The sequence below is a fragment of the Apium graveolens genome, unplaced genomic scaffold (genome assembly GCF_009905375.1).
Source record: "Apium graveolens cultivar Ventura unplaced genomic scaffold, ASM990537v1 ctg8354, whole genome shotgun sequence".
Lineage (NCBI taxonomy): Eukaryota > Viridiplantae > Streptophyta > Magnoliopsida > Apiales > Apiaceae > Apium > Apium graveolens.
In genome coordinates this window covers 363-28345 of record NW_027421111.1, presented here as the reverse complement: position 1 = coordinate 28345, position 27983 = coordinate 363, and the positions used below count along the sequence as shown (strand labels likewise).

General features: G+C 38.8%; 1 protein-coding gene and 1 pseudogene across 1 annotated transcript; both read right to left on the bottom strand.

The window, feature by feature from the left end:
- Window positions 1-3: 3 nt before the first annotated feature.
- LOC141704869 (methyltransferase-like protein 2) lies at window positions 4-19999 on the bottom strand (annotated as a pseudogene).
- A 3970-nt stretch (window positions 20000-23969) lies between these two features.
- On the bottom strand, window positions 23970-25101 carry LOC141704870 (methyltransferase-like protein 2; the record flags this gene model as incomplete). The annotated part of the gene is given in 6 exon segments (XM_074508024.1): window positions 23970-24141; window positions 24512-24611; window positions 24743-24825; window positions 24867-24871; window positions 24923-24959; window positions 24962-25101. Coding segments are annotated over 6 exon segments (496 nt in total), but the record flags the coding sequence as incomplete, so codon positions are not given.
- Window positions 25102-27983: the final 2882 nt, after the last annotated feature.

The window sequence follows — 27983 nt, the reverse complement described above, 5'->3', positions numbered from 1 at the left end:
TACTTGTGACTTCTAAGACCATTATGTAGTTAAAAAGAGTTAGCTATGGAACATACATGCTCATACAATCATGCATCAGTGTTAATAGATGTAGACGTAATTAGGAATCATTTATATTGCAACTTACAAGATCAACTGCTTTTAGATAGTATGTGAGGCTTGCTCTGGGCCTCTTGATAAAAAACTTACAGGCCAGCATTCTTATGAAATACTTCAAATTCACGTCCTACTTAAAATGACTTGAAGCCTGAAAATGCAGGGGTTTGTTCCCCCAAGAAGTCCACCCAGCTAGCATCTCTCGAGAAAATAGCTCAAGGCAACGAGGCTCAAGACCAGGTGCATAGTCCATTAGCAATTCTGAAAATGTCAGAATTAGGAACACAAATAATTTGATGAGTGAAGAATTATCGTTTGGCACATTAAGCAGATTGGTGAAGTGCATGCTATTGCTAATACTTGGATTGTCATTTATAATGAACCTATTACGTCATGGAAGAAACAACCTACGATTTTGAAGCAGATCTGTCAGTGACAGATAATCTTATCAGACCCCTGCATGGCTTTGCATGTGTATTTTTGTTATCCTTATAAATTTAGTTGTATGATGGCAGCACGACCCATCCGTAAGCCTCCGGATTTTTTAGGACACATATCACTTCGTAAAAATATATAATACATAAAATAAGGCTACCTCCAACTGGAGGTTTCCTCGAGTAATCTCCAGGAACGCTGATGAAGACTTGATTGTCCGGTATAGGCTTTAAGCCAGAATATCGATCACAATCCACAGCCTTCAGAAATAAATAAAACCATATTACATTAGCACTTAATACAATTTTACAGATGGAATGTAAGGTAATAATATACTTGAAATTTGAATAACTACTAGATAAAATATAGATGAAAAACTTGATAGTGTCACCTCGTTATAACAGTAACCAAGGAGTAGGCACTCATATGGTCTATGATGAAAGAGATCCAAGTCGCTAATCAATGAGCCATCTGCTTTCACCTGAAAAGTAAAACCATTAGATTTCAAGGATTTGCGTCGCCTGTTTACAAAAGTGTATTGCTTGCTATTTAACATTTAGAGTTGTATATACACCTTTACCCAGTACATGGTAGCCACATATTTGACTCCCCATTTGGGGAATAGTTCGTTCTCAACAAAAGCTCGTAATTTTTCTCTATTGGTCACCCACAAAGCAACTAGTGCTCCCTCAGTATGACTTAATTGCTTTATAGGAAGAGATAAAAAGAATCGGTTAGGCAAAGTTTGGTACCTGTAGATAAAAACAAACATAGAATCAGCAATAATTAATGTACTTAACGCTGATCTGTGCATTTTTAGATTGCAGAAAAATACAACACATCAACGTATAATTGACTTAAATGTTATGGATCAAAACTAATATATATAATTGCTGTATTTAATACTAAGGAACGTGAGCTTCAAGGCTCGATTTTGACTGCTCTTGTGTTTCGTGACTCAATCTGCCTTAACAAGATGCCTACGTACCTTGCTGATTGCCAAGGATCAAGTCAAAAAACGTAGTTCTTGGTCTGTGGGGTGAGACCCCTTATATAGATGTTGGGAGTCCTTGAATTGGACTTGGTATAGGAGACTTGGTGGTCAAGTCTCTGAATTAAGATAGACTTAGGAGTCCTGGGGAGTAGGAAGCTGATTCCTTATCCCATGAGTTTCCTTGGAGGCCAATTTACAAGGATTTATATCCTCACTAGAACTTATCTTAATAGTTGTTTTTCTCCCTTATTTATTAATTACGAAATTAATAAATAATCAGGTTTTTTGAGCCTTCTTTGTTCCATCAGGCCTGATCTGGTCCATCAGGCCTGATCGATATGTTAACCTTTATGGTCTGAATGTCATACATCTTCTTATTGGGCCTTGCAGCCCAAACTATAATATTATGTAATCAGGATTTATTTATCCCTATCATTTGCCCCCCAACTTTTGGGAAACATTGATTAGGTTTCGCAGAAGTTAAGTCTATTCATTCCCTTGCAGGGTTTCGTTTTTGCGTAAAGTGTGGAGCGACCTACACGTTTACAACGATTTTTCCTTTTATTCAGAAATTATCTTAATTTCTAGGAATTTTTCCCTTAATTCGGGATTTATCCTTAATTTTCTGGATTTTTCCCTTAATTTCTGGGATTTATCCTTAATTTTCTGGATTTTTCCCTTAATTTATGGGATTTATCCTTAATTTTCTGGATTTTTCCCTTAATTTCTGGGATTTATCCTTAATTTTCTGGATTTTTCCCTTAATTTCTGGGATTTATCCTTAACTTTCTGGATTTTTCCCTTAATTTCTGGGATTTATCCTTAACTTTCTGGATTTTTCCCTTAATTTCTGGATTTATTCCTTATTTCTGAAAATATTTACATTTTTCAAAAATATTTTAAGGAATTTCCTCAATTTCTGTAATTTTTCAGAATTTTTTTTTTTAATACAGATTTCGGCCAGGAATCCATTCGACCAGGATCCTGGTCGAATTAACCTTCAGTATGCCTTGGTCGACTGGATTTCGAGCAGGGTGCATTCGATCAGGAATCTTGGTCGAATTTCGGCCATAATTTCCCCCCCTTCTTTTCTTTTTTTTTTGACTAGGATTTTCTTCCCTTTCGGTCAGGATTCTTGTTTTTTGACCGAATTAACCATCTTTTGTTGCCCAAGTCGACGTAAATTCGGGCAGGGTCCATTCGACCAGGATTTTACCCTGCTTCCTGGTCGACAGGGTCAAAAAAACGTTCTGGCATTCAGGTCGAATGAAACAGTCATTTCCCTTTTCGACCAGGAATTTTTGGTCAGGATCCTTCTCTTGACCGAAATAGCCCTTTTTTCAGCCTTGGTCGAAGGAAAATCGACCTCAATGCACTCGACTAGGATCTTGGTGCAAGTCCTGATCGAATTGGGTCAGGCTCCTTCTTTATACATTTTTTTTTTATATTCTTGGATTTGAGCCCTTAAATTTGGGCTAAATTTCTTCCATCCCGAACTTGGGTCCATGAATTGGATTCTTTTGGGCCAACTTTTTAATGGGTTAAAACTTGGGCCCATTTCAACCGGGTTTGTTTTATTGGGGCTGCCCTTTGGGCCCACTGTTTTTTGCTGGGCTTCAATAAACAATATTCTGGGTCCTAATTCTCTAATTAACTGGCCCCTTTTTTCTGAACTGGGCTTTTCCATAGGCCCAATAATTCTTGGGCTGGTCCCCTTTTCTAAACCAAAGTTCCAGAATCTTCTGGAATTTTGAGGTTTTTTTTTATGGAATTTTATGCATTATTAACATCACTTATTTTGTTTTTTTGCCTTGTTTTGCAGCTGCTAAGGAGATTAACGAGGACAATGTTCCTCCTGTTGAAGAGACTGCTAGGATGAAGAAAGCTCGGCTCGCAGGCCTAGACACCCGGGCAAAGGCGACAGAGCCTATCTTCTTGAGAAAGCACAAGGATCCTATGGGGGAGGCTTCAGCTGAAGGAGCTGAGGGCCATAATGCTCCTATCACTGCTGCTGCCCCTGCTGCTGCCCCTGCTGCTGCTGCTACAGGCGCCTTTCAGCCTCTCTGGGGATTCCGCCGAGGGGATACCGTGGTTGGTTCCACGAAGCATGCTTGGGATTGGTCCTATTATAGCGTGACTCCCAAGGACTTTACTGACGTGGTGGCCACCCCTGACCTTGAGAGGATTAAGCTCGTGGGAGCGCAGTCTCTGGCTTCGGTATGCCTTCTCTCTTTTGAACTTATCTTTCATTCTTGTAGCATTTTCTTGCCTTATACTTTGTTGATTGTTTTGTTTCAGTCTAACGCCTATTTTCAAGGCGCTGTGAGGCAAGCCGAGTCATGGAAGCGGGCTTCGGATAAGGCCGATAATGCCCTCAAGAGGCAACAGAAGAAGTATGCTAACCTGGAGAAGAAGCTCAAGCGCAAGGAGGAAGAACTCGGAGAGTCTAACGCCGAGCTGGTGGTATTTCAGGCGGAGAAGGATAAAGCTATAGACAACTATCTGGACTCGGAGGAGTTTGCCCAATCCATGAGGATTAGGGATGATTCAGTCTTTCCCGGGTTTTTTCCCCTCCTTCTAGCGCCATCCCCAGCCTCGAGGGCCGGTTATAAATGCAATTTTTGGAGGGCCGCGACCTCGAGGGCCTGTGATAAACACGATCTTTGGAGGTCCAACTGCTGCTGGATTGTCCAAAAACTCCAGAAAGGCATATACTAGAGAGGTTATGCATATTGTTGGAGAAGCCCGAAGAGGGCCAGGACAGAAGTAACATTGGCTTTTGATGATTCTGACCTAGAGGGTGTAAAGTTTCCTCATGACGACCCGCTGGTCATAACACCAATAATAGAAAATAGCCCGGTTAATAGGGTCCTTGTGGATAATGATGCTTCTGTGGATATATTGTTCCACGACGCCTTTCTAAGGATGGGGTATAACGACTCCCAGTTGACACCAACCGACATGCCGATATATGGATTTGCTGGAGTAGAATGTCATGTGGAAGGGATAATCAAATTGCCAACCACCATAGGAACGGAACCAAGGCAAGCAACGCAGATGTTGGATTTCGTGGTGGTAAAGGCTAGTTCAACTTAAATAGCTATCATGGGGAGAACAGGGATACATGTCTTTAAGGCAGTCCCCTCTTCCTACCATTCAGTTATGAAGTTTCCCACCCGAAACGGGATTTGAGAAGAGAGAGGAGATCAAAAAATGGCTAGAAGCTGTTATGTGGCCTCTTTGAGGGCAGATGGAGTCGGGGGGCAGGTTCTTCCTATTGAAGATATGGATGTCCGAGAAAATGACGAGAAAAGAGGAAAGCCAGCAACTTGGTTTCAGTTCCTTTAGACCCCGAGAATCCTGAGAGGATGACTTTCATTGGAGCCACACTAGAGGAGCCCCTTAGAGGAAAGTTGGTGAAATTTTTGCAAGAAAATAGTGATGTATTTGCATGGTCAGCAGCTGATATGTCAGGCATAGACCCGGAGCTGATTACTCACAAGCTAAACGTGGATCAAAACTAATATATATAATTGCTGTATTTAATTCTAAGGAACGTGAGCTTCAAGGCTCGATTTTGACTGCTCTTGTGTTTCGTGACTCAATCTGCCTTAACAAGATGCCTACGTACCTTGCTAATTGCCAAGGATCAAGTCAAAAAACGTAGTTCTTGGTCTGTGGGGTGAGACCCCTTATATAGATGTTGGGAGTCCTTGAATTGGACTTGGTATAGGAGACTTGGGGGTCAAGTCTCTGAATTGGGATAGACTTAGGAGTCCTAGGGAGTAGGAAACTGATTCCTTATCCCATGAGGTTCCTTGGAGGCCAATCTACAAGGATTTATATCCTCACTAGGACTTATCTTAATAGTTGTTTTTCTCCCTTATTTATTAATTACGAAATTAATAAATAATCAGGGTTTTTGGGCCTTCTTTGTTCCATCAGGCCTGATCTAGTCCATCAGACCTGATCGATATGTTAACCTTTCTGGTCTGAATGTCATACATCTTCTTATTGGGCCTTGCAGCCCAAACTATAATATTATGTAATCAAGATTTATTTATCCCTATCATTTGCCCCCCAACTTTTGGGAAACATTGATTAGGTTTCGCAGAAGTTAAGTCTATTCATTCCCTTACAGGGTTTCGTTTTTGCGTAAAGTATGGAGCGACCTACACGTTTACAACGATTTTTCCTTTTATTCAGGAATTATCCTTAATTCCGGGATTTATCCTTAATTTTCTGGACTTTTCCCTTAATTTCTGGGATTTATCCTTAATTTTCTGGATTTTTCCCTCAATTTCTGGGATTTATCCTTAATTTTCTGGATTTTTCCCTTAATTTCTGGGATTTATCCTTAATTTTCTGGATTTTTCCCTTAATTTCTGGGATTTATCCTTAACTTTCTGGATTTTTCCCTTAATTTCTGGGATTTATCCTTAATTTCTGGATTTTCCCCTTAATTTCTGGATTTATTCCTTATTTCGGAAAATATTTACATTTTTCAAAAATATTTTAAGGAATTTCCTCAATTTCTGTAATTTTTCAGAATTTTTTTTTTTTAATACAGATTTCGGCCAGGAATCCATTCGACCAGGATCCTGGTCGAATTAACCTTCAGTATGCCTTGGTCGACTGGATTTCGAGCAGGGTGCATTCGATCAGGAATCCTGGTCGAATTTCGGCCATCATTTCCCCCCCTTCTTTTCTTTTTTTTTTGACTAGGATTTTCTTCCCTTTCGGTCAGGATTCTTGTTTTTTGACCGAATTAACCATCTTTTGTTGCCCAAGTCGACGTAAAGGGCAGGGTCCATTCGACCAGGATTTTACCCTGCTTCCTGGTCGACAGGGTCAAAAAAACGTTCTGGCATTCAGGTCGAATGAAACAGTCATTTCCCTTTTCGACCAGGAATTTTTGGTCAGGATCCTTCTCTTGACCGAAATAGCCCTTTTTTCAGCCTTGGTCGAAGGAAAATCGACCTCAATGCACTCGACTAGGATCTTGGTGCAAGTCCTGATCGAATTGGGTCAGGCTCCTTCTTTATACATTTTTTTTTTATATTCTTGGATTTGAGCCCTTAAATTTGGGCTAAATTTCTTCCATCCCGAACTTGGGTCCATGAATTGGATTCTTTTGGGCCAACTTTTTAATGGGTTAAAACTTGGGCCCATTTCAACCGGGTTTGTTTTATTGGGGCTGCCCTTTGGGCCCACTGTTTTTTGCTGGGCTTCAATAAACAATATTCTGGGTCCTAATTCTCTAATTAACTGGCCCCTTTTTTCTGAACTGGGCTTTTCCATAGGCCCAATAATTCTTGGGCTGGTCCCCTTTTCTAAACCAAAGTTCCAGAATCTTCTGGAATTTTGAGGTTTTTTTTTATGGAATTTTATGCATTATTAACATCACTTATTTTGTTTTTTTGCCTTGTTTTGCAGCTGCTAAGGAGATTAACGAGGACAATGTTCCTCCTGTTGAAGAGACTGCTAGGATGAAGAAAGCTCGGCTCGCAGGCCTAGACACCCGGGCAAAGGCGACAGAGCCTATCTTCTTGAGAAAGCACAAGGATCCTATGGGGGAGGCTTCAGCTGAAGGAGCTGAGGGCCATAATGCTCCTATCACTGCTGCTGCCCCTGCTGCTGCCCCTGCTGCTGCTGCTACAGGCGCCTTTCAGCCTCTCTGGGGATTCCGCCGAGGGGATACCGTGGTTGGTTCCACGAAGCATGCTTGGGATTGGTCCTATCATAGCGTGACTCCCAAGGACTTTACTGACGTGGTGGCCACCCCTGACCTTGAGAGGATTAAGCTCGTGGGAGCGCAGTCTCTGGCTTCGGTATGCCTTCTCTCTTTTGAACTTATCTTTCATTCTTGTAGCATTTTCTTGCCTTATACTTTGTTGATTGTTTTGTTTCAGTCTAACGCCTATTTTCAAGGCGCTGTGAGGCAAGCCGAGTCATGGAAGCGGGCTTCGGATAAGGCCGATAATGCCCTCAAGAGGCAACAGAAGAAGTATGCTAACCTGGAGAAGAAGCTCAAGCGCAAGGAGGAAGAACTCGGAGAGTCTAACGCCGAGCTGGTGGTATTTCAGGCGGAGAAGGATAAAGCTATAGACAACTATCTGGACTCGGAGGAGTTTGCCCAATCCATGAGGATTAGGGATGATTCAGTCTTTCCCGGGTTTTTTCCCCTCCTTCTAGCGCCATCCCCAGCCTCGAGGGCCGGTTATAAATGCAATTTTTGGAGGGCCGCGACCTCGAGGGCCTGTGATAAACACGATCTTTGGAGGTCCAACTGCTGCTGGATTGTCCAAAAACTCCAGAAAGGCATATACTAGAGAGGTTATGCATATTGTTGGAGAAGCCCCGAAGAGGGCCAGGACAGAAGTAACATTGGCTTTTGATGATTCTGACCTAGAGGGTGTAAAGTTTCCTCATGACGACCCGCTGGTCATAACACCAATAATAGAAAATAGCCCGGTTAATAGGGTCCTTGTGGATAATGATGCTTCTGTGGATATATTGTTCCACGACGCCTTTCTAAGGATGGGGTATAACGACTCCCAGTTGACACCAACCGACATGCCGATATATGGATTTGCTGGAGTAGAATGTCATGTGGAAGGGATAATCAAATTGCCAACCACCATAGGAACGGAACCAAGGCAAGCAACGCAGATGTTGGATTTCGTGGTGGTAAAGGCTAGTTCAACTTAAATAGCTATCATGGGGAGAACAGGGATACATGTCTTTAAGGCAGTCCCCTCTTCCTACCATTCAGTTATGAAGTTTCCCACCCGAAACGGAATTTTAAATGAGAGAGGAGATCAAAAAATGGCTAGAAGCTGTTATGTGGCCTCTTTGAGGGCAGATGGAGTCGGGGGGCAGGTTCTTCCTATTGAAGATATGGATGTCCGAGAAAATGACGAGAAAAGAGGAAAGCCAGCAGAAAACTTGGTTTCAGTTCCTTTAGACCCCGAGAATCCTGAGAGGATGACTTTCATTGGAGCCACACTAGAGGAGCCCCTTAGAGGAAAGTTGGTGAAATTTTTGCAAGAAAATAGTGATGTATTTGCATGGTCAGCAGCTGATATGTCAGGCATAGACCCGGAGCTGATTACTCACAAGCTAAACGTGGATCAAAACTAATATATATAATTGCTGTATTTAATTCTAAGGAACGTGAGCTTCAAGGCTCGATTTTGACTGCTCTTGTGTTTCGTGACTCAATCTGCCTTAACAAGATGCCTACGTACCTTGCTAATTGCCAAGGATCAAGTCAAAAAACGTAGTTCTTGGTCTGTGGGGTGAGACCTCTTATATAGATGTTGGGAGTCCTTGAATTGGACTTGGTATAGGAGACTTGGGGGTCAAGTCTCTGAATTGGGATAGACTTAGGAGTCCTAGGGAGTAGGAAGCTGATTCCTTATCCCATGAGGTTCCTTGGAGGCCAATCTACAAGGATTTATATCCTCACTAGGACTTATCTTAATAGTTGTTTTTCTCCCTTATTTATTAATTACGAAATTAATAAATAATCAGGGTTTTTGGGCCTTCTTTGTTCCATCAGGCCTGATCTAGTCCATCAGACCTGATCGATATGTTAACCTTTCTGGTCTGAATGTCATACATCTTCTTATTGGGCCTTGCAGCCCAAACTATAATATTATGTAATCAAGATTTATTTATCCCTATCATTTGCCCCCCAACTTTTGGGAAACATTGATTAGGTTTCGCAGAAGTTAAGTCTATTCATTCCCTTACAGGGTTTCGTTTTTGCGTAAAGTATGGAGCGACCTACACGTTTACAACGATTTTTCCTTTTATTCAGGAATTATCCTTAATTCCGGGATTTATCCTTAATTTTCTGGACTTTTCCCTTAATTTCTGGGATTTATCCTTAATTTTCTGGATTTTTCCCTTAATTTCTGGGATTTATCCTTAATTTTCTGGATTTTTCCCTTAATATTTGGGATTTATCCTTAATTTTCTGGATTTTTCCCTTAATTTCTGGGATTTATCCTTAATTTTCTGGATTTTTCCCTTAATTTCTGGGATTTATCCTTAATTTCTGGATTTTCCCCTTAATTTCTGGATTTATTCCTTATTTCGGAAAATATTTACATTTTTCAAAAATATTTTAAGGAATTTCCTCAATTTCTGTAATTTTTCAGAATTTTTTTTTTTTTAATACAGATTTCGACCAGGAATCCATTCGACCAGGATCCTGGTCGAATTAACCTTCAGTATGCCTTGGTCGACTGGATTTCGAGCAGGGTGCATTCGATCAGGAATCCTGGTCGAATTTCGACCAGGATTTCCCCCCTTCTTTTCTTTTTTTTTCCGACTAGGATTTTCTTCCCTTTCGATCAGGATTCTTGTTTTTTGACCGAATTAACCATCTTTTGTTGCCCAGGTCGACGTACATTCGGGCAGGGTCCATTCGACCAGGATTTTACCCTGCTACCTGGTCGACAGGGTCAAAAAAACGTTCTGGCATTCTGGTCGAATGAAACAGTCATTTCCCTTTTCAACCAGGAATTTTTGGTCAGGATCCTTCTCTTGACCGAAATAGCCCTTTTTTCAGCCTTGGTCGAAGGAAAATCGACCTCAATGCACTCGACTAGGATCTCGGTGCAAGTCCTGATCGAATTGGGTCAGGCTCCTTCTTTATAAATTTTTTTTTTTTATATTCTTGGATTTGGGCCCTTAAATCTGGGCTAAATTTCTTCCATCCCGAACTTGGGTCCATGAATTGGATTCTTTTGGGCCAACTTTTTAATGGGTTAAAACTTGGGCCCATTTCAACCGGGTTTGTTTTATTGGGGTTGCCCTTTGGGCCCACTATTTTTTGCTGGGCTTCAATAAACAATATTCTGGGTCCTAATTCTCTAATTAACTGGGCCCTTTTTTCTGAACTGGGCTTTTCCATAGGCCCAATAATTCTTGGGCTGGTCCCCTTTTCTAAACCAAAGTTCCAGAATCTTCTGGAATTTTGAGGTTTTTTTTTTATGGAATTTTTCTTTAATTTCTGGATTCTTCCAGAAATTTCTCAAATATGCACTAAAATCCTTTCAAGTACTTGGTGAAGCATTCCAGAATGTTCCTGAAGTTGGGCCCAAATGGGCTTTTCTAGGCCCAATTTCCCCTTTCTTCTCCTATATAAAGTGGGGGAGGAGTGTGCTTTCATTCACACTCTCCACCCTTCATTTCACACATCCTTTCTCAAGCTTCCTAACCTCCTCCTCTCTCAACTTCCCTTCCTTAGTTTCCCAGCCCTCTTTCTTTCAAAGTTTCCACGCTTTTCCAGCTTTGCTAATGGCTGACAAGAGTTCCGAGAGGGCGGCCAAGATAGCCTCGGCTTCAAAACGAGGTAAGGATATCGAGATCCGTTCTTCGTATATGTCTTTAATCGATATGATTAACACTAGGGAGGATGAATATCCCTCTACTGCACACCTCGATTCTTTTAATCATTGTAATACTTGGCACAATATAGATTTCGATAAACTAAATGCACGTTATAACGTCCTTCCTCCTCTTAGATTAGTTCCAGTTTCTGGTGGTGACCGTACTTGTCATTGGAGACCCGAGACTCTCTTTATTTACACAGATGCCCTTAATGCTGGGCTTAGGTTTCCTTTCCACCCTTTTATTCCTCATCTTTTAGCTGATTTACAAATCAACCCGTGTCAGCTTCCTCCAAACGCCTGGAGGAACATTTTATGTTTTATGGTCTGCTGCCTTAGGGAGGGCTTTCCCCTTTCTGTAACTGTTTTTAAGAAGGTCTTTCAGTGCTATAATAGCTCTTCCAGTATTTGTGGCTGGGTCTATGTCAAGCAAAGGCCCAAAAGTAAACACATCTTTAACAGCGCCTCCAATCCTGATAACAACCAAAACTGGAGGAATAGTTTCGTTGGGTTACGCTAGGAGAATGGTGACTGGGGCACACTCTTCCGATCTTCCGATCTTCCTTCGGGAAGGTCAGTGATGGTAGCCTCAAATTCATTCACTTAACTCCTGAGGAAACTATTATTTATAATAGTCTTACTCAGGACAACGGCACTACTACCAGCTGGACTCTCTTAGAGGAGTTCTCCCTCATTCACATGGGAATATCATCTGTTTCTCAACAGGGTATTTTTCTTCCCTTATCATCTTTGTTTCATTTCATTCATTATTAACATCACTTATTTTGTTTTTTTGCCTTGTTTTGCAGCTGCTAAGGAGATTAACGAGGACAATGTTCCTCCTGTTGAAGAGACTGCTAGGATGAAGAAAGCTCGGCTCGCAGGCCTAGACACCCGGGGAAAGGTGACAGAGCCTATCTTCTTGAGAAAGCACAAGGATCCTATGGGGGAGGCTTCAGCTGAAGGAGCTGAGGGCCATAATGCTCCTATCACTGCTGTTGCCCTTGCTGCTGCTGCTACAGGCGCCTTTCAGCCTCTCTGGGGATTCCGCCGAGGGGATACCGTGGTTGGTTCCACGAAGCATGCTTGGGATTGGTCCTATCATAGCATGACTCCCAAGGACTTTACTGACGTGGTGGCCACCCCTGACTTTGAGAGGATTAAGCTCATGGGAGGCCAGTCTCTGGCTTCGGTATGTCTTCTCTCTTTTGAACTTATCTTTCATTCTTGTAGCATTTTCTTGTCTTATACTTTGTCTATAGCTTTACCATTCTCCGCCCGAAGTACCACCAGCTCGGCGTTAGACTCTCCGAGTTCTTCCTCCTTGCGCTTGAGCTTCTTCTCCAGGTTAGCATACTTCTTCTGTTGCCTCAAGACAAGGGAGTCGATAATGGGGGCAAAGAGAAGGATGATAAAGAAAAAGAATATTGGGTTCTCTATTTTGATGGAGCATCAAAAACAAACTCCAGTGGAGCAGGATTGGTTTTGCAAAGCCCTGATGGGTTCTTAATTGAGTATGCTATGAAGTTAGACTTCCCAACCACAAATAATGAGGCAGAATATGAAGCCCTGATAGCTGGCCTTGGCCTAGCTGGAACACTTAGAGTCAAAAACTTAAAGGTCCGTGGAGACTCGAAACTGATCATATCCCAGGTAAAGGGAGAATTTGAGGCAAGGGATGATACGATGGCTAAGTATGTCCGCCTCGTAAGGGCTGTGATGACCCAATTTAATGAATGTCATGTTGAACACATTCAAAGGGAAGAAAATGCTAAGGCAGATGCGTTATCAAAATTTGCTTCATCTGAGATAGAAGAAAGTTCAGGAAGCGTGTACTTCCGTGTTTTGAAAACACGAAGCATAGATGTTAAGCTTGTGGCTCCCATAGGCCTGGGGACGTCATGGATTGATCCCATCAAAGCTCACATTCAAACCGGTTGGTTGCCAAGCGATGCAACTGAAGCACGGAAGTTGACTGTTCGGGCACTAAGGTATACTTTGGTAGATGGGATTCTGTACAAAAGATCTTTCGTGGTTCCTTACTTAAGGTGCCTCAGGCCCGATGAGGCATGCTTGGCTCTTGAAGAAGTGCATAAAGGTATTTGTGGACAACACTTGGGGGGCAGGGTCTTGGCTCATAAGATAACCCGTTTAGGCTTCTATTGGCCAGAAATGATGGCTGATGCCAAAGAATATGTGAAGAAGTGTGATCGCTGTCAGAAGCATGCACCAGTTGTTAGACAACCCCCCGAGATGCCGACCTCTATTAACTCGCCTATTCTCTTTACTATGTGGGGGATGGATATTCTAGGGCCTTTCCCTATGGCCACGGCACAAAGGAAGTTTTTGATTGTAGCCATTGATTATTTCACCAAGTGGATTGAAGCCAAACCCTTGGCCAAAATCAAGACTAAGCAAGTTGCACAATTCCTGTGGGAAAACATTATGTGCCGATATGAAATTCCCTGTATCCTCGTCACTGACAATGGAACACAATTCAACGAGGAATTCAAGAAGTATTGTGAAGAAAATGAAATTGAGTTACGGTTCACCTCTGTGGCTCACCCACAAGCCAATGGGCAAGCGGAAGTAGCAAATCGAATAATCCTGGATGGACTAAAGAAGAGGATCGAGAAGTTAAGAAATAATTGGGTGGATGAGATACTTCCCATATTATGGGCCTATAGGACTACCTGTAGAGTCACGACAGGAGCAACTCCTTTCATGTTGGCATATGGGGCAGAAGCAGTAGTTCCCGTGGAGATATCACATTCCTCTCCAAGGATTCAAGCTTTCAATGCTGAGGAAAATGAGGAAGGACAAAGGTTAGCTCTGGACTTAATCGACGAAGTGCGAGATGGGGCAATGCAAAGATAGTAGAGTATCAGAAGAAGGTTTCATTCTACTACAACCTAAGGGTTAAAGAAAGATTTTTCAAACAAGGTGACCTGGTCTTGAGGAAGATAGACGCTTCTGGTGTAGGACAGAAAGGGAATCTTGCCCCGAATTGGGAAGGGCCGTACAGAGTCAAGAGTGTGCAAGGTAGAGGAACCTACAAGCTAGAGACTATGGATGGTTTTGAAGTCCCGAGAACTTGGCATGCACAAAACCTGAAGGTTTACTATGTGTAAGGCAGTTGGATACGATTCTCACTTGTCAAGATGGCGAGTAGGTTGAAAAGCACCTTGAAGCTTTGCGTGCTTAGAATTTATATGTTCTAGTTTTATTACGAAGTTTATTAAGACTTGTGTAAGGGACGAATCCCAGACAATTTTATGAAATGAAACAAAGATGATAAGGAAAGAAAAATACCCTGTTGAGAAACAGATGATATTCCCACGTGAATGAGGGAGAACTCCTCTAAGAGAGTCCAGCTGGTAGTAGTGTCGTTGTCCTGAGTAACCCATTATAAATAATAGTTTCCTCAGGAGTTAAGTGAATGGATTTGAGGCTACCATCACTGACCTTCCCGAAGGAAGATCGGAATATCGGAAGAGTGTGCCCCAGTCACCATTCTCCCAACGTAACCCAACGAAACTATTCCTCCAATTTTGGTTGTTATCAGGAATGGAAGCGCTGTTAAAGATGTGTTTACTTTTGGGCCTTTGCTTGACATAGACCCAGCCACAAATACTGGAAGAGCTATTATAGCACTGAATTCTTAAAAACAGCTACAGAAAGAGGAAAGCCCTCCCTAAGTCAGCAGACCATAAAACATAAAATGTTCCTCCAGACGTTTGGAGGAAGCTGACAAGGGTTGATTTGTAAATCAGCTAAAAGATGAGGAATAAAAGGGTGGAAAGGAAACCTAAGTCCAGCATTAAGGGCATCTGTGTAAATAAAGAGAGTGTCGGGTCTCCCATGGCAAGTACGGTCACCACCCGAGACTGGAACTAATCTAAGAGAAGGAAGGACGTTATAGCGTGCATTTAATTTATCGAAATCTATATTGTGCCAAGTATTACAATGATTAAAAAAAAGAGGTGTGCAGTAGAGGGATATTCATCCCCCCTAGTGTTAATCATATCGATTAAAGACATATACGAAGAACGGATCTCGATATCCTTACCTCGTTTTGAAGCCGAGGCTATCTTGGCCGCCCTCGCGGAACTCTTGTCAGCCATTAGCAAAGCTGGAAAAGCCTGGAAACTTTGAAAGAAAGAGGGCTGGAAAACTAAGGAAGGGAAGTTGAGAGAGGAGGAGGTTAGAAAGCTTGAGAAAGGATGTGTGAAATGAAGGGTGGAGAGTGTGAATGAAAGCACACTCCTCCCCCCCTTTATATAGGAGAAGAAAGGGGAAATTGGGCCTAGAAAAGCCCATTTGGGCCCAACTTCAGGAACATTCTGGAATGCTTCACCAAGTACTTGAAAGGATTTTAGCGCATATTTGAGAAGCCCTTTTCCAATTTTTTGCGAGATAAAATGTACCAGAAAAAGAAAAACGGAAGTATATCCCCAGTACATTAGTTTTTGAACTAAAAGCTTCCAACCAACTCATTCTGACTGAGCAGGAATTTCACAGTTTTGATTAATATTCTTTTATGTAAAACACCTTAACTAGAAAAAGCTTTTCTAGTTTCAGTTCGCATCAGTGATGGATCTTCAACATTTCTTTAAGTTTCACTTACTCTAACGAAAAATTATTTTGCAGCGAGCCAGCGACCAAAAATCTATGTTAATTGCCACTTGGCATATAGAGATGCTAGCCATCTCCCATAGATTGAGACCTGTATTAACCTTTATACAAAAAACTTATGAACTACATGGAAAAGGTATTCGAAAAGTGAGTTCCAGTTTCCCTCCTTTATTCATCTATAACCTTTTAATTATGGTCAAAACACGGGGCAGTTAATAAATAAGGAAATGTTAGGTTCAGTTATAATAGTACATTTCAATAATGCACATTTTTCTGATCATGTGGTATATAGTGTTTTCATTTCCTTAATTTAATGGGAATATACTATCCACATTACAGTTTTGCACTCATTTCCTAAACCCTATAAAAGCATAGAAAGATGCAAAATTTGAATAGTAACACCATACTTAAGTTTTTGTCGAGCACTGCCATTTTCCCATGGCGGATCAATTACTATAAGATTGAAGCAGCGATCAGACTCGGCCGCAAAAAGGAGTTGTAAATTTATAAATCATATGGGTAAAGGTGAAATGGTAAAACAATTCTCCAAATTAAATATATTTTAGGACGGCTTTTCCTCCAACTAATACTGGGCTTAATAGCATTTCTAAATGCACTTAAAAAGGCCGGGAAGTGAGAGAAAACTAAGAAACACAACCACAAAAAAACAGCCCCATTGTGGCTAATACTGCAAAGTCACAGCACGGAGAAGTGGTAAATTTCGGGTGTTCACTCTTCTTTCTCTCATATCCATAAATCTGACTTCATATTCTTAATATACCCAATGTGTAATTAACAATACAAATATGTCATGTGACAATTAAATTAAAGATGCAGTCAAATAGTTGAACAATAAAATAAATAAGGAGTTAAATGGGCTTTGTGGCGATAAAGGGACTTGATATGATCAATTTTAGACACAAATCAATCAGAAGAAAAATGTTATAGTTTAAAATTAATCAAAATCATTTGCCAGTAAAATTCATTTTAAGATGCTTGTTTTTTGAATGATTAAAAAGTCCAGTTTACAGTTATGATTAACATTCAGATAGGGATGCAAGTTGGCAAGATAAATTGATAGTCTAGATTTTATATAGAACATAAATATAATTACACAAATTGCTAAAATATAGAGGAAAATTAATGGACAGCAACCCTCCCCAAATGCAGGAACTCAATGAGCTTATAGTGCAAAAGCTGCACAAATAATTATATTGGTTTAACTCATTCGCAACAATCAGTGAAGTGAATATAACACTTGCCAAAACCTTTACTTATGTTTTGCCTTTAAACTATCATTGTTAACCGATCAGTTGTCAACAACAGATTTATCAAGTTTACATATACTAATTCTTTAGTTTTTCTTAATAAATATAGCTTTTAATTAGAATCAAGTACTTTTCAGCAAAGATTACCACGAATCAGGTTGTGAATCTTCCCCAAATCAGACTTCCACATATCAAGAGAAATATAATCATGATTAGAATGTTCAACACCAACATTTTTCAAAGTATACAAACACAAATATGGAGAATTTTATTCGATTTCATTTTAATTTACTAAATTGAAAAGATAACATAATACAAAGAAGTGGAGACATAGATAGATATATGTTGTATAGGCAAAATTTATTGCATACCATAAAGAAGCTGCTCTCTCTAGGTAATATGTATTTGTTGTTTAAAAATATGGCCTCCGCGTCATTGCTAGTCTCATTCACAACCAAGTTGTCAAAGAGTGGAATAGTTTTAGATTCACATGACTGGATGCGGGAGAAACCTGAGATTTCAATATTTAGTACTAAGCTAGATTGCTCAAATTACATCAGGTCAAAGGAAATGGATGCATTAAAAAGCAAGTACTTTCTATACAGGAGCCTAATCAAATACAAGTTTTACGGTAGAAGTTAGTTAACAAAAGTGTTTGAAGGTAGAAGCTCATCTTGAAGTGCCTCCACAAAGTGCAATATAGAAACCAAAAGATGAAACTAGCAATACAAGGACACGTGTTCTTCGAACCAATTATGTTAGAAAAAAAATTAGAATTAAATCCCCTGATACCTTGTACTTCCACCTCTACCCCACAATTACTATTTTAATAGGTGTTTACCGCATCCAGCCTGAGCGAAGACCTTGTGTGCATGTGAATTTTATTCTTGTATCTCAAAAATTCCACAAAAAATAAAATAGACAAGTACTGAAATTGACCTGCTACTCAACAATGTAAACTACTAAACTAGTAACCAACAATATGTGCGTTTTTCTTTCTAAATACCAAATAATCTCTTATCCTTCAAAAAAACTCTATCACCTCCTCTCTGGTTATACTTTTTTTCATATTCTATCTGGAGGTAAATGCACTAGCTATACAACAAGAATGGATCACATCACACATCGCGTTATCCACAAAACAAGAATCCAGATTCTAAAAAGTGGTTGAAACTTGGGATGTAAACTTTGATATCACTAAAACCTGGACAACTGTTCAGTTTTCCATTGCTAATGGACTGAATCCATCAGTGTGCCATATTCCGTGGTTACGAGCAAGCAGAAATTACTCAGGTCCAATGACTTATTGCTTTTGAAAATCTAAGCTTTCTTAAAATAAAAGGATTGTGCTTTACATAAGATAATATTTAGAAGGAATGAGCCCCCAAACGATTGTAGGCCCATTTAATCCAGGCATATACTAATTTATCCGCATAAACAGCTTAATATTTCCATCATTAATCAGGCAGCTACTTAATAATATAATAATGTATCGAATCTAAAACAAGGCAATAAAATTTAATATGCATCTTCATAAAATCAAGATTATAGCTACTTAATGAATTTTGACAAACCTCCATTTTGAGATTCCTCAGTCAAACACTCATTGTAACATAAATTAAGAGTAATCTCGTACATAGGAGCTTGCCAAACAGTCCCTAACTCCACAAAAGACTGCTCAACACCTGCCTCTTCCGCAGCTTCGTCACCTCTCAATTTCTCAGACGTTCTAAAACATAGTTGTTGCTAAGTAAATCCTCATGTGCCTTCAACATGAACACCCTAGCCTCCTACAATCAAGTTATATACACACAACACATTACGTATTTACACACTTTATGACTATGTAGTAAATATTTGTACACAAAATAGATTACACTGTATTACACTTAAGACCGGTCACGAAGTAGTATAGTATTCACACAGACAAATCAATCACACTGTATCCATACGAAAAAGTAACAATACGTAAGAGTCCGCAATTACATAACACAGAATTAACTAGAATTTATAGATTATAGTCAGCTAGCCATGTATTTACACACACAATCCACGACATTGTATATACGCAAACAAAATCAGTTACACTATATTCATACCCATAACTAACAACGCGTAAGAGTCCGCATTCACGTACACAAAAGTAATTAGAGTTTTCGTCAAATAGTCATGTCATTTAGACAATCAATCTACGACATTGTATACACACACACAAAATCAGTTATACTGTATTCATACGCATAAGTAACAATGCATAAGAGTCCGCATTCACGTACACAAAGTAATTAGAGTTTTCGTCAACTAGTCATGTCATTTACACAAAAAATCTACGACATTGGAAATACACACACAAAATCAGTTATACTGTATTCATACGCATAGGTAACAACGCGTAAGAGTCCCCATTCACATAACACAAAATTAACAAGAGTTTATAGTCAATTCTCAATTAGTCATGTACTCGCACACACACACACAAGAATCAACACATTATAGTCTGCACCTACACACACAATATCAATTACACTGTATTAACACACACACACACACACAAAATCAATCACACTGTATTGACACACACACAAAGTATCCATCAATCTCTCTCTCTCTCTCTCTCTCTCTCTCTCTCTCTCTATATATATATATATATATCTAACTCTCTATCTATATCCCTATCTCTATCTCTCTCTCTATCTCTCTATCTCTCTCTCAATTACACCGGATTAACACTCACAAACATTAATTACACTGTATTCACACACACGCGCACAATTAAGTACAAATACACACAAAAATCGATACAAATAAGGCACTACCGAATGACGCCGATTAGCGAGCTGCTCTTTCTCATTTAGACTCCGCGACGTCGTTTTGACCTTTCGTTTCCTCTTTCTGTTAACACTTTGTGAACTCAAATTTGTTGATTCGAAGAAACGAGAGTAGTAAACAGATGGAGAGAGTTTGAACCGGCTGTAATGCCGGTTCAGCACGCGGACCGGGTCTATGAACACTGCGTTTGAGTTCTCGAACCGGTACACTCCGGTTTTCTCGAAACTCGGTAGCTTATTTTCGGCGGTTTTTTCAGTCTCCGCCATTTTTGTTGCAGCTAGTAAAAATCAGCTTCGAATGCATAGGTAAAGCACTTTTAAGTCTGAACCCAGCCCAAAACGACCAGGCCCAAATTCTGGAAGCTCGTACTATGTTATTAGTAAATGGACTACGGTATACTATAAAATCACTACTACTCGGCTTACCAAAACCGAACTGAAAGCGAAAAATCGAACCGAGCTGTGCTAATTCGGTTCGATTCGATCCTGAATTTTTCGAAATTCGGTCTATTCGAAATAGACCGAAATAAAATTAGGTTTGATCTGATTCTTTTAAAATATATTTCGGTTCAGACCGAATATACCAATTATAAATACTATAATTTATATTATATACATTTTACATATTATAATTTTAGTTTGTAATTGTATTTATACACTCTTTGTACTCTATATATCACCTTACTTTAATTTTATTTTAGATTTTATAATTTTTCGTATAAAATTTCATTAAAATTTTATTTTGAAACAAATTCGGTCTATTCGGTCCAAAACCGGACCGAACCGAATTATTTCTGTTCGGTTCGGTCCAGTCCATATTACAATTTCGGTTCGGTCCAAGAAAAAATGGTAATTCGATTTTTCGATTTATTCGGTTCAATTTGGACTGAACCGACCGAATGCTCAACCTTACTTCCGTACCAACCAGTTTTATACATCTAATACGGGGACTCTGCACACATTTTAAGAGGTATTAAAAATATAGTTTCATAAATTATTTTAATTATTTTTTTCTTCTAATTTTAAAATAGAATGTTTGAAGTTTAATATAGAAAAGAGAAATATCAAAAATAAATTATGGAGATTTCCTATATAATCACCTTAAAATGATTGTCGAGCTTTAAAAAAATATTGTGGAAATGAATAGAACAAAGGTAGTATGATTTTCGCGGATAGAAAATATTCATTAACTTTTTGTATTAAGGCCTAAGAGTATCTTCGGCCATCTCCAAGAGTGGCTTATTGGCCTAAATGTGGACCGATTTCGGTCCAAATATACCCAACAGTGGTCTATTGCCCCGTTTCAATTTAGGACTGTGAATAGCGTCGGCCTAAATTTAGGCCGACGCTATTCACCGGCCTAAATCTTTTTAATGATAAAATATTAACTTTTATGTTTTATATATTTGTTAATTTGTTGATTGAATGTTATTATATATATGTATTAAGTAGTTTTTAATTATATTTCTTAATTTTCACTTATATATAATAGTTATTTAACAAAAATATATTAATTGAAGATGAACGTGATTTGAGCGCTCCAATTCAAGAGCTGGTCGAAATTTCAGATCCAGAAGTTGAGACGGTTGAAAATGATGAAAATGCTCGATTTTAACAATTTCTTGGACGATATTGAAAAATAAAAAATAAAGAAGCTCATATCCCTTTTCGAGATGCATTAATCGAACATTTGTGGGAACAAAATACTAATTTGGAGTAGTTTAATATTTATTATTTTTCTTTTAGTTAATTAAATATAATATTAATGTTGCTTCATTTTTATTATTTAAGTGTAATGTTTTTCTAAATTCATAATTTTATTAGGTTTGAAATTAAGATGATCTTATCCGTTTGGCGTCCAATTGAATTATTATATATGTGAATTAATATCAATATATTAATAGTTGATAAAATAAAATATTGATATATTAATTTGGACCGAAATTTAGACTGGAATAGAGAGTTGTCTCAGTTCAAATTTAGGCCAAGATTTAGGTCAAGAACCTAAAACAAATTGGACCTTGCAGTATTATATTGATTTTTGGGCACATAGCCCAAGACCGCTTTTATAATTTGGGCTGAGAAGATAGCGAAACTACTAGCCCAAAACAAATAGCCCATACCAGCAAACTAACTTACAAATCCAAAAACTTTAAGAACTACAGAGTCCATGCACTTCATCTGCAAATCCAAAAACTTTAAAAACCACAGAGTCCATGCACTTCATCTCCTTACTTCTTAGGTCAGCTTAAAACTTAATAAACACTTTTAATTAATACTGACTTGGGTAAACGGTGCGATGCACTCATTGCTTGTAACACTCCGAATAATTTTTAATAATATATTTTATTTTAAAATTATTAAAATATTAATATATATTTTCAATAGATGAAATAATAAATTGAAGAACATAATAAGTTATTTTATTTAAAAAGTTTACAAAAATACTTTTAAATTAAAAATACTATTTCTCAAATTTATTTTGCAAAAATACAATTTTGGCAACTAGAATCAACTGGATACGACGAGTTTCTGCAAGTACATGCAACCTCAAATGCAACAAAAAAAAACAACATTCAACTAGTTGCATATCTGTTTAATTTTGGTTGAATCCGTATTTTTTGCAAAAAAAATTAGAAAATTGAAAAAATCACAAAAAACTTAGAAAAGTTAGTATTTTTGGTAATTTATCAACTATTTTTTGCTCGAACTAGAAATTAAAATTTACCTGAAGAGCCTCCTTCTCATATTTCCAAACTTACAAAAAGACAAAACTAACATTGATTTATCAAAAGAAAAATATAACAATGTTTTTTAGTTGTAAAAGAGCAATTCTCAACAGGCAACGTATGTCGAACGATATATGGTACAAAGGTTAATTACAAAGACAATTTTTCCAATTTATGAGACGCCTAGTGAACATGATGCAACTTCACAAAATCAATCGCAGTTTAGGCTGCAGAAATGTTGGCCAATTGATCAAATTTCTGATGATATATGCAGCTGCTTCCTAAAAAAATTTGCTACTTAAGAAACGTAAAAAACAATGCAGAAGTTCGGAAGATGGTGAAATTATGAATGTTCTAATGTAATAGTACTCCATACTCCATACTCCATACTGACGATATGACATTCATTTTATCTAGGGCTACGTTGTACCCAAATTTGGAATCGGGTTCACTAATATATAGAAACTGAACTGCACAAGAATAAAGTTTGCTTCAACACTCTTGTCTTCGATTTGTGACACTGCCCTTTTCATGCTCGCGGACAAGGGAAGACTTGACATCGGCTTCAACACTTTCAGGCTCCATTTGCTCAATGAGAACTATACCGTACTTTAACCCTTTATGCCTGCGTCAACTAAAACATAGATACAAAACCATTACGAGAATAATCTTTGCATCTCTGCTGAAGAAAAGTTACAGTTTGGTAACCAATTCCACAAATTAGGAGGAAAAGTGTACTATGACTTCTAATACTACTAGCTTACGGCCCGTGCGATGCACGGGTCCTTGGTTAATATTTATACATTTTTAATTTTATTTCATATAATTTTATTAAAATTCTATATAAATAATTAAATACTAAATAATGATTATATACTTATAATTTCAAGTTAGGCTCAACTAGTATAAATAGTATATGATTGATGAGATTTTATGCATAAATAATAATGTAAATGTTTGTTGTTGGTGAGTGAGATTCGAATCCGAAAACTTATATGTATCTTTATAAATAATATACATGTTTGTTGTTAACGGGATTCGAACCTGAGAACTTATATGTATTTTTATAAATAATAATATAAATGTTTGTTGTTGACGGGATTCGAACCTGAGAACTTGTGGAGTGTATTTTTTAGTATGTAGATCTAACGGCTCTGATTATTTGATGAAGAAGATCCGACGGTCGTGATGTAAGGGATACCAAAATGAGGGGTCAATCAAACTACAAATTATAGCTCATTCCGGTTATTATAGTATAGTATAGATTCTACAGTTAAAAAGAGGTAAGCTACGGCAAATACATGTTATTTCTAAAACATGCTAATAATTTTTGCATCTCAGTCCGAAGAAAAGTTACAGTCTGGTGACCAATTCCACAAATTACGAGGAAAAGTGTACTTGTGACTTCTAAGACCATTATGTAGTTAAAAAGAGGTAGCTATGGAACATACATGCTCATACAATCATGCATCAGTGTTAATAGATTAGACGTAATTAGGAATCATTTATATTGCAACTTACAAGATCAACTGCTTTTAGATAGTATGTGAGGCTTGCTCTGGGCCTCTTGAGGAAAAATCTTGCAGGCCAGCATTCTTATGAAATACTTCAAATTCACGTCCTACTTAAAATGACTTGAAGCCTGAAAATGCAGGGGTTCGTTCCCCCAAGAAGTCCACCCAGCTAGCATCTCTCGAGAAAATAGCTCAAGGCGACGAGGCTCAAGACCAGGTGCATAGTCCATTAGCAATTCTGAAAATGTCAGAATTAGGAACACAAATAATTTGATGAGTGGAAAGAATTATCGTTTGGCACATTAAGCAGATTGGTGAAGTGCATGCTATTGCTAATACTTGGATTGTCATTTATAATGAACCTATTACGTCATGGAAGAAACAACCTACGATTTTGAAGCAGATCTGTCAGTGACAGATAATCTTATCAGACCCCTGCATGGCTTTGCATGTGTATTTTTGTTATCCTTATAAATTTAGTTGTATGATGGCAGCACGACCCATCCGTAAGCCTCCGGATTTTTTAGGATCACATAGATACATAAATATACAAAGGTAAATTACACATATCACTTCGTAAAAATATATAATACATAAAATAAGGCTACCTCCAACTGGAGGTTTCCTCGAGTAATCTCCAGGAACGCTGATGAAGACTTGATTGTCCGGTATAGGCTTTAAGCCAGAATATCGATCACAATCCACAGCCTTCAGAAATAAATAAAACCATATTACATTAGCACTTAATACAATTTTACAGATGGAATGTAAGGTAATAATATACTTGAAATTTGAATAACTACTAGATAAAATATAGATGAAAAACTTGATAGTGTCACCTCGTTATAACAGTAACCAAGGAGTAGGCACTCATATGGTCTATGATGAAAGAGATCCAAGTCGCTAATCAATGAGCCATCTGCTTTCCCTGAAAAGTAAAACCATTAGATTTCAAGGATTTGCGTCGCCTGTTTACAAAAGTGTATTGCTTGCTATTTAACATTTAGAGTTGTATATACACCTTTACCCAGTACATGGTAGCCACATATTTGACTCCCATTGGGGAATAGTTCGTTCTCAACAAAAGCTCGTAATTTTTTCTCTATTGGTCACCCACAAAGCAACTAGTGCTCCCTCAGTATGACTTAATTGCTTTATAGGAAGAGATAAAAAGAATCGGTTAGGCAAAGTTTGGTACCTGTAGATAAAAACAAACATAGAATCAGCAATAATTAATGTACTTAACCGCTGATCTGAGCATTTTTAGATTGCAGAAAAATACAACACATCAACGTATAATTGACTTAAATGTTATGGATCAAAACTAATATATATAATTGCTGTATTTAATACTAAGGAACGTGAGTTTCAAGACTCGATTTTGACTGCTCTTGTGTTTCGTGACTCAATCTGCCTTAACAAGATACCTACGTACCTTGCTGATTGCCAAGGATCAAGTCAAAAAACGTAGTTTCTTGGTCTGTGGGGTGAGACCCCTTATATAGATGTTGGGAGTCCTTGAATTGGACTTGGTATAGGAGACTTGGTGGTCAAGTCTCTGAATTAGGATAGACTTAGGAGTCCTGGGGAGTAGGAAGCTGATTCCTTATCCCATGAGTTTCCTTGGAGGCCAATTTACAAGGATTTATATCCTCACTAGAACTTATCTTAATAGTTGTTTTTCTCCCTTATTTATTAATTACGAAATTAATAAATAATCAGGTTTTTTGAGCCTTCTTTGTTCCATCAGGCCTGATCTGGTCCATCAGGCCTGATCGATATGTTAACCTTCTGGTCTAAATGTCATACATCTTTTTATTGGGCCTTGCAGCCCAAACTATAATATTATGTAATCAGGATTTATTTATCCCTATCATTTGCCCCCAACTTTGGGAAACATTGATTAGGTTTCGCAGAAGTTAAGTCTATTCATTCCCTTGCAGGGTTTCGTTTTTGCGGTAAACTGTGGAGCGACCTACACGTTACAACGATTTTTCCTTTTATTCAGAAATTATCTAATTTCCAGGAATTTTTCCCTTAATTCCGGGATTTATCCTTAATTTTCTGGATTTTTTCCTTTAATTTCTGGGATTTATCCTTAATTTTCTGGATTTTTCCCTTAATTTATGGGATTTATCCTTAATTTTCTGGATTTTTTTCCTATAATTTCTAGGATTTATCCTTAATTTTCTGGATTTTTTCAATTAATTTCTGGGATTTATCCTTAATTTTCTGGATTTTTCCCTTAATTTCTGGAATTTATCCTTAATTTTCTGGATTTTTCCCTTAATTTTTGGATTTATTCCTTATTTCTGAAAATATTTACATTTTTCAAAATATTTTAAGGAATTTCCTCAATTTCTGTAATTTTTCAGAATTTTTTTTTTTTTTTAATACAGATTTCGACCAGGAATCCATTCGACCAGGATCCTGGTCGAATTAACCTTCAGTATGCCTTGGTCGACTGGATTTCGAGCAGGGTGCATTGAATCATGAATCCTGGTCGAATTTCGGCCAGGATTTCCCCCCTTCTTTTCTTTTTTTTTCGACTAGGATTTTCTTCCCTTTCGTGTCAGGATTCTTGTTTTTTGACCGAATTAACCATCTTTGTTGCCCAGGTCGACGTAAATTCGGGCAGGGTCCATTCGACCAGGATTTTACCCTGCTTCCTGGTCGACAGGGTCAAAAAAACGTTCTGGCATTCTGGTCGAATGAAACAGTCATTTCCCTTTTCGACCAGGAATTTTGGGTCAGAATCCTTCTCTTTACCGAAACAGCCCTTTTTTCAGCCTTGGTCGAAGGAAAATCGACCTCAATGCACTCGACTAGGATCTTGGTGCAAGTCCTGATCGAATTGGGTCAGGCTCCTTCTTTATACATTTTTTTTATATTCTTGGATTTGAGCCCTTAAATCTGGGCTAAATTTCTTCCATCCCGAACTTGGGTCCATGAATTGGATTCTTTTGGGCCAACTTTTTAATGGGTTAAAACTTGGGCCCATTTTAACCGGGTTTGTTTTATTGGGGCTGCCCTTTGGGCCCACTGTTTTTGCTGGGCTTCAATAAACAATATTTGGGTCCTAATTCTCTAATTAACTGGCCCCTTTTTTCTGAACTAGGCTTTTCCATAGGCCCAATAATTCTTGGGTTGGTCCCCTTTTCTAAACCAAAGTTCCAGAATCTTCTGGAATTTTGAGGTTTTTTTTTTATGGAATTTTATGCATTATTAACATCACTTATTTTGTTTTTTTGCCTTGTTTTGCAGCTGCTAAGGAGATTAACGAGGACAATGTTCCTCCTGTTGAAGAGACTGCTAGGATGAAGAAAGCTCGGCTCGCAGGCCTAGACACCCGGGCAAAGGCGACAGAGCCTATTTTCTTGAGAAAGCACAAGGATCCTATGGGGGAGGCTTCAGCTGAAGGAGCTGAGGACCATAATGCTCCTATCACTGCTGCTGCCCCTGCTGCTGCTGCTACAGGCGCCTTTCAGCCTCTCTGGGGATTCCGCCGAGGGGATACCGTGGTTGGTTCCACGAAGCATGCTTGGGATTGGTCCTATCATAGCGTGACTCCCAAGGACTTTACTGACGTGTGTCCACCCCTGACCTTGAGAGGATTAAGCTCATGGGAGCCCAGTCTCTGGCTTCGGTATGCCTTCTCTCTTTTGAACTTATCTTTCATTCTTGTAGCATTTTCTTGCCTTATACTTTGTTGTTTTGTTTCAGTCTACCGCCTATTTTCAACGCGCTGTGAGGCAAGCCGAGTCACGGAAGCGGGCTTCGGATAAGGCCGATAATGCCCTCAAGAGGCAACAGAAGAAGTATGCTAACCTGGAGAAGAAGCTCAAGCGCAAGGAGGAAGAACTCGGAGAGTCTAACGCCGAGCTGGTGGTATTTCAGGCGGAGAAGGATAAAGCTATAGACAACTATCTGGACTCGGAGGAGTTTGCCCAATCCATGAGGATTAGGGATGATTCAGTCTTTCCCGGGTTTTTTCCCCTCCTTCTAGCGCCATCCCCAGCCTAGAGGGCCGGTTATAAATGCAATTTTTGGAGGGCCGCGACCTCGAGGGCCTGTGATAAA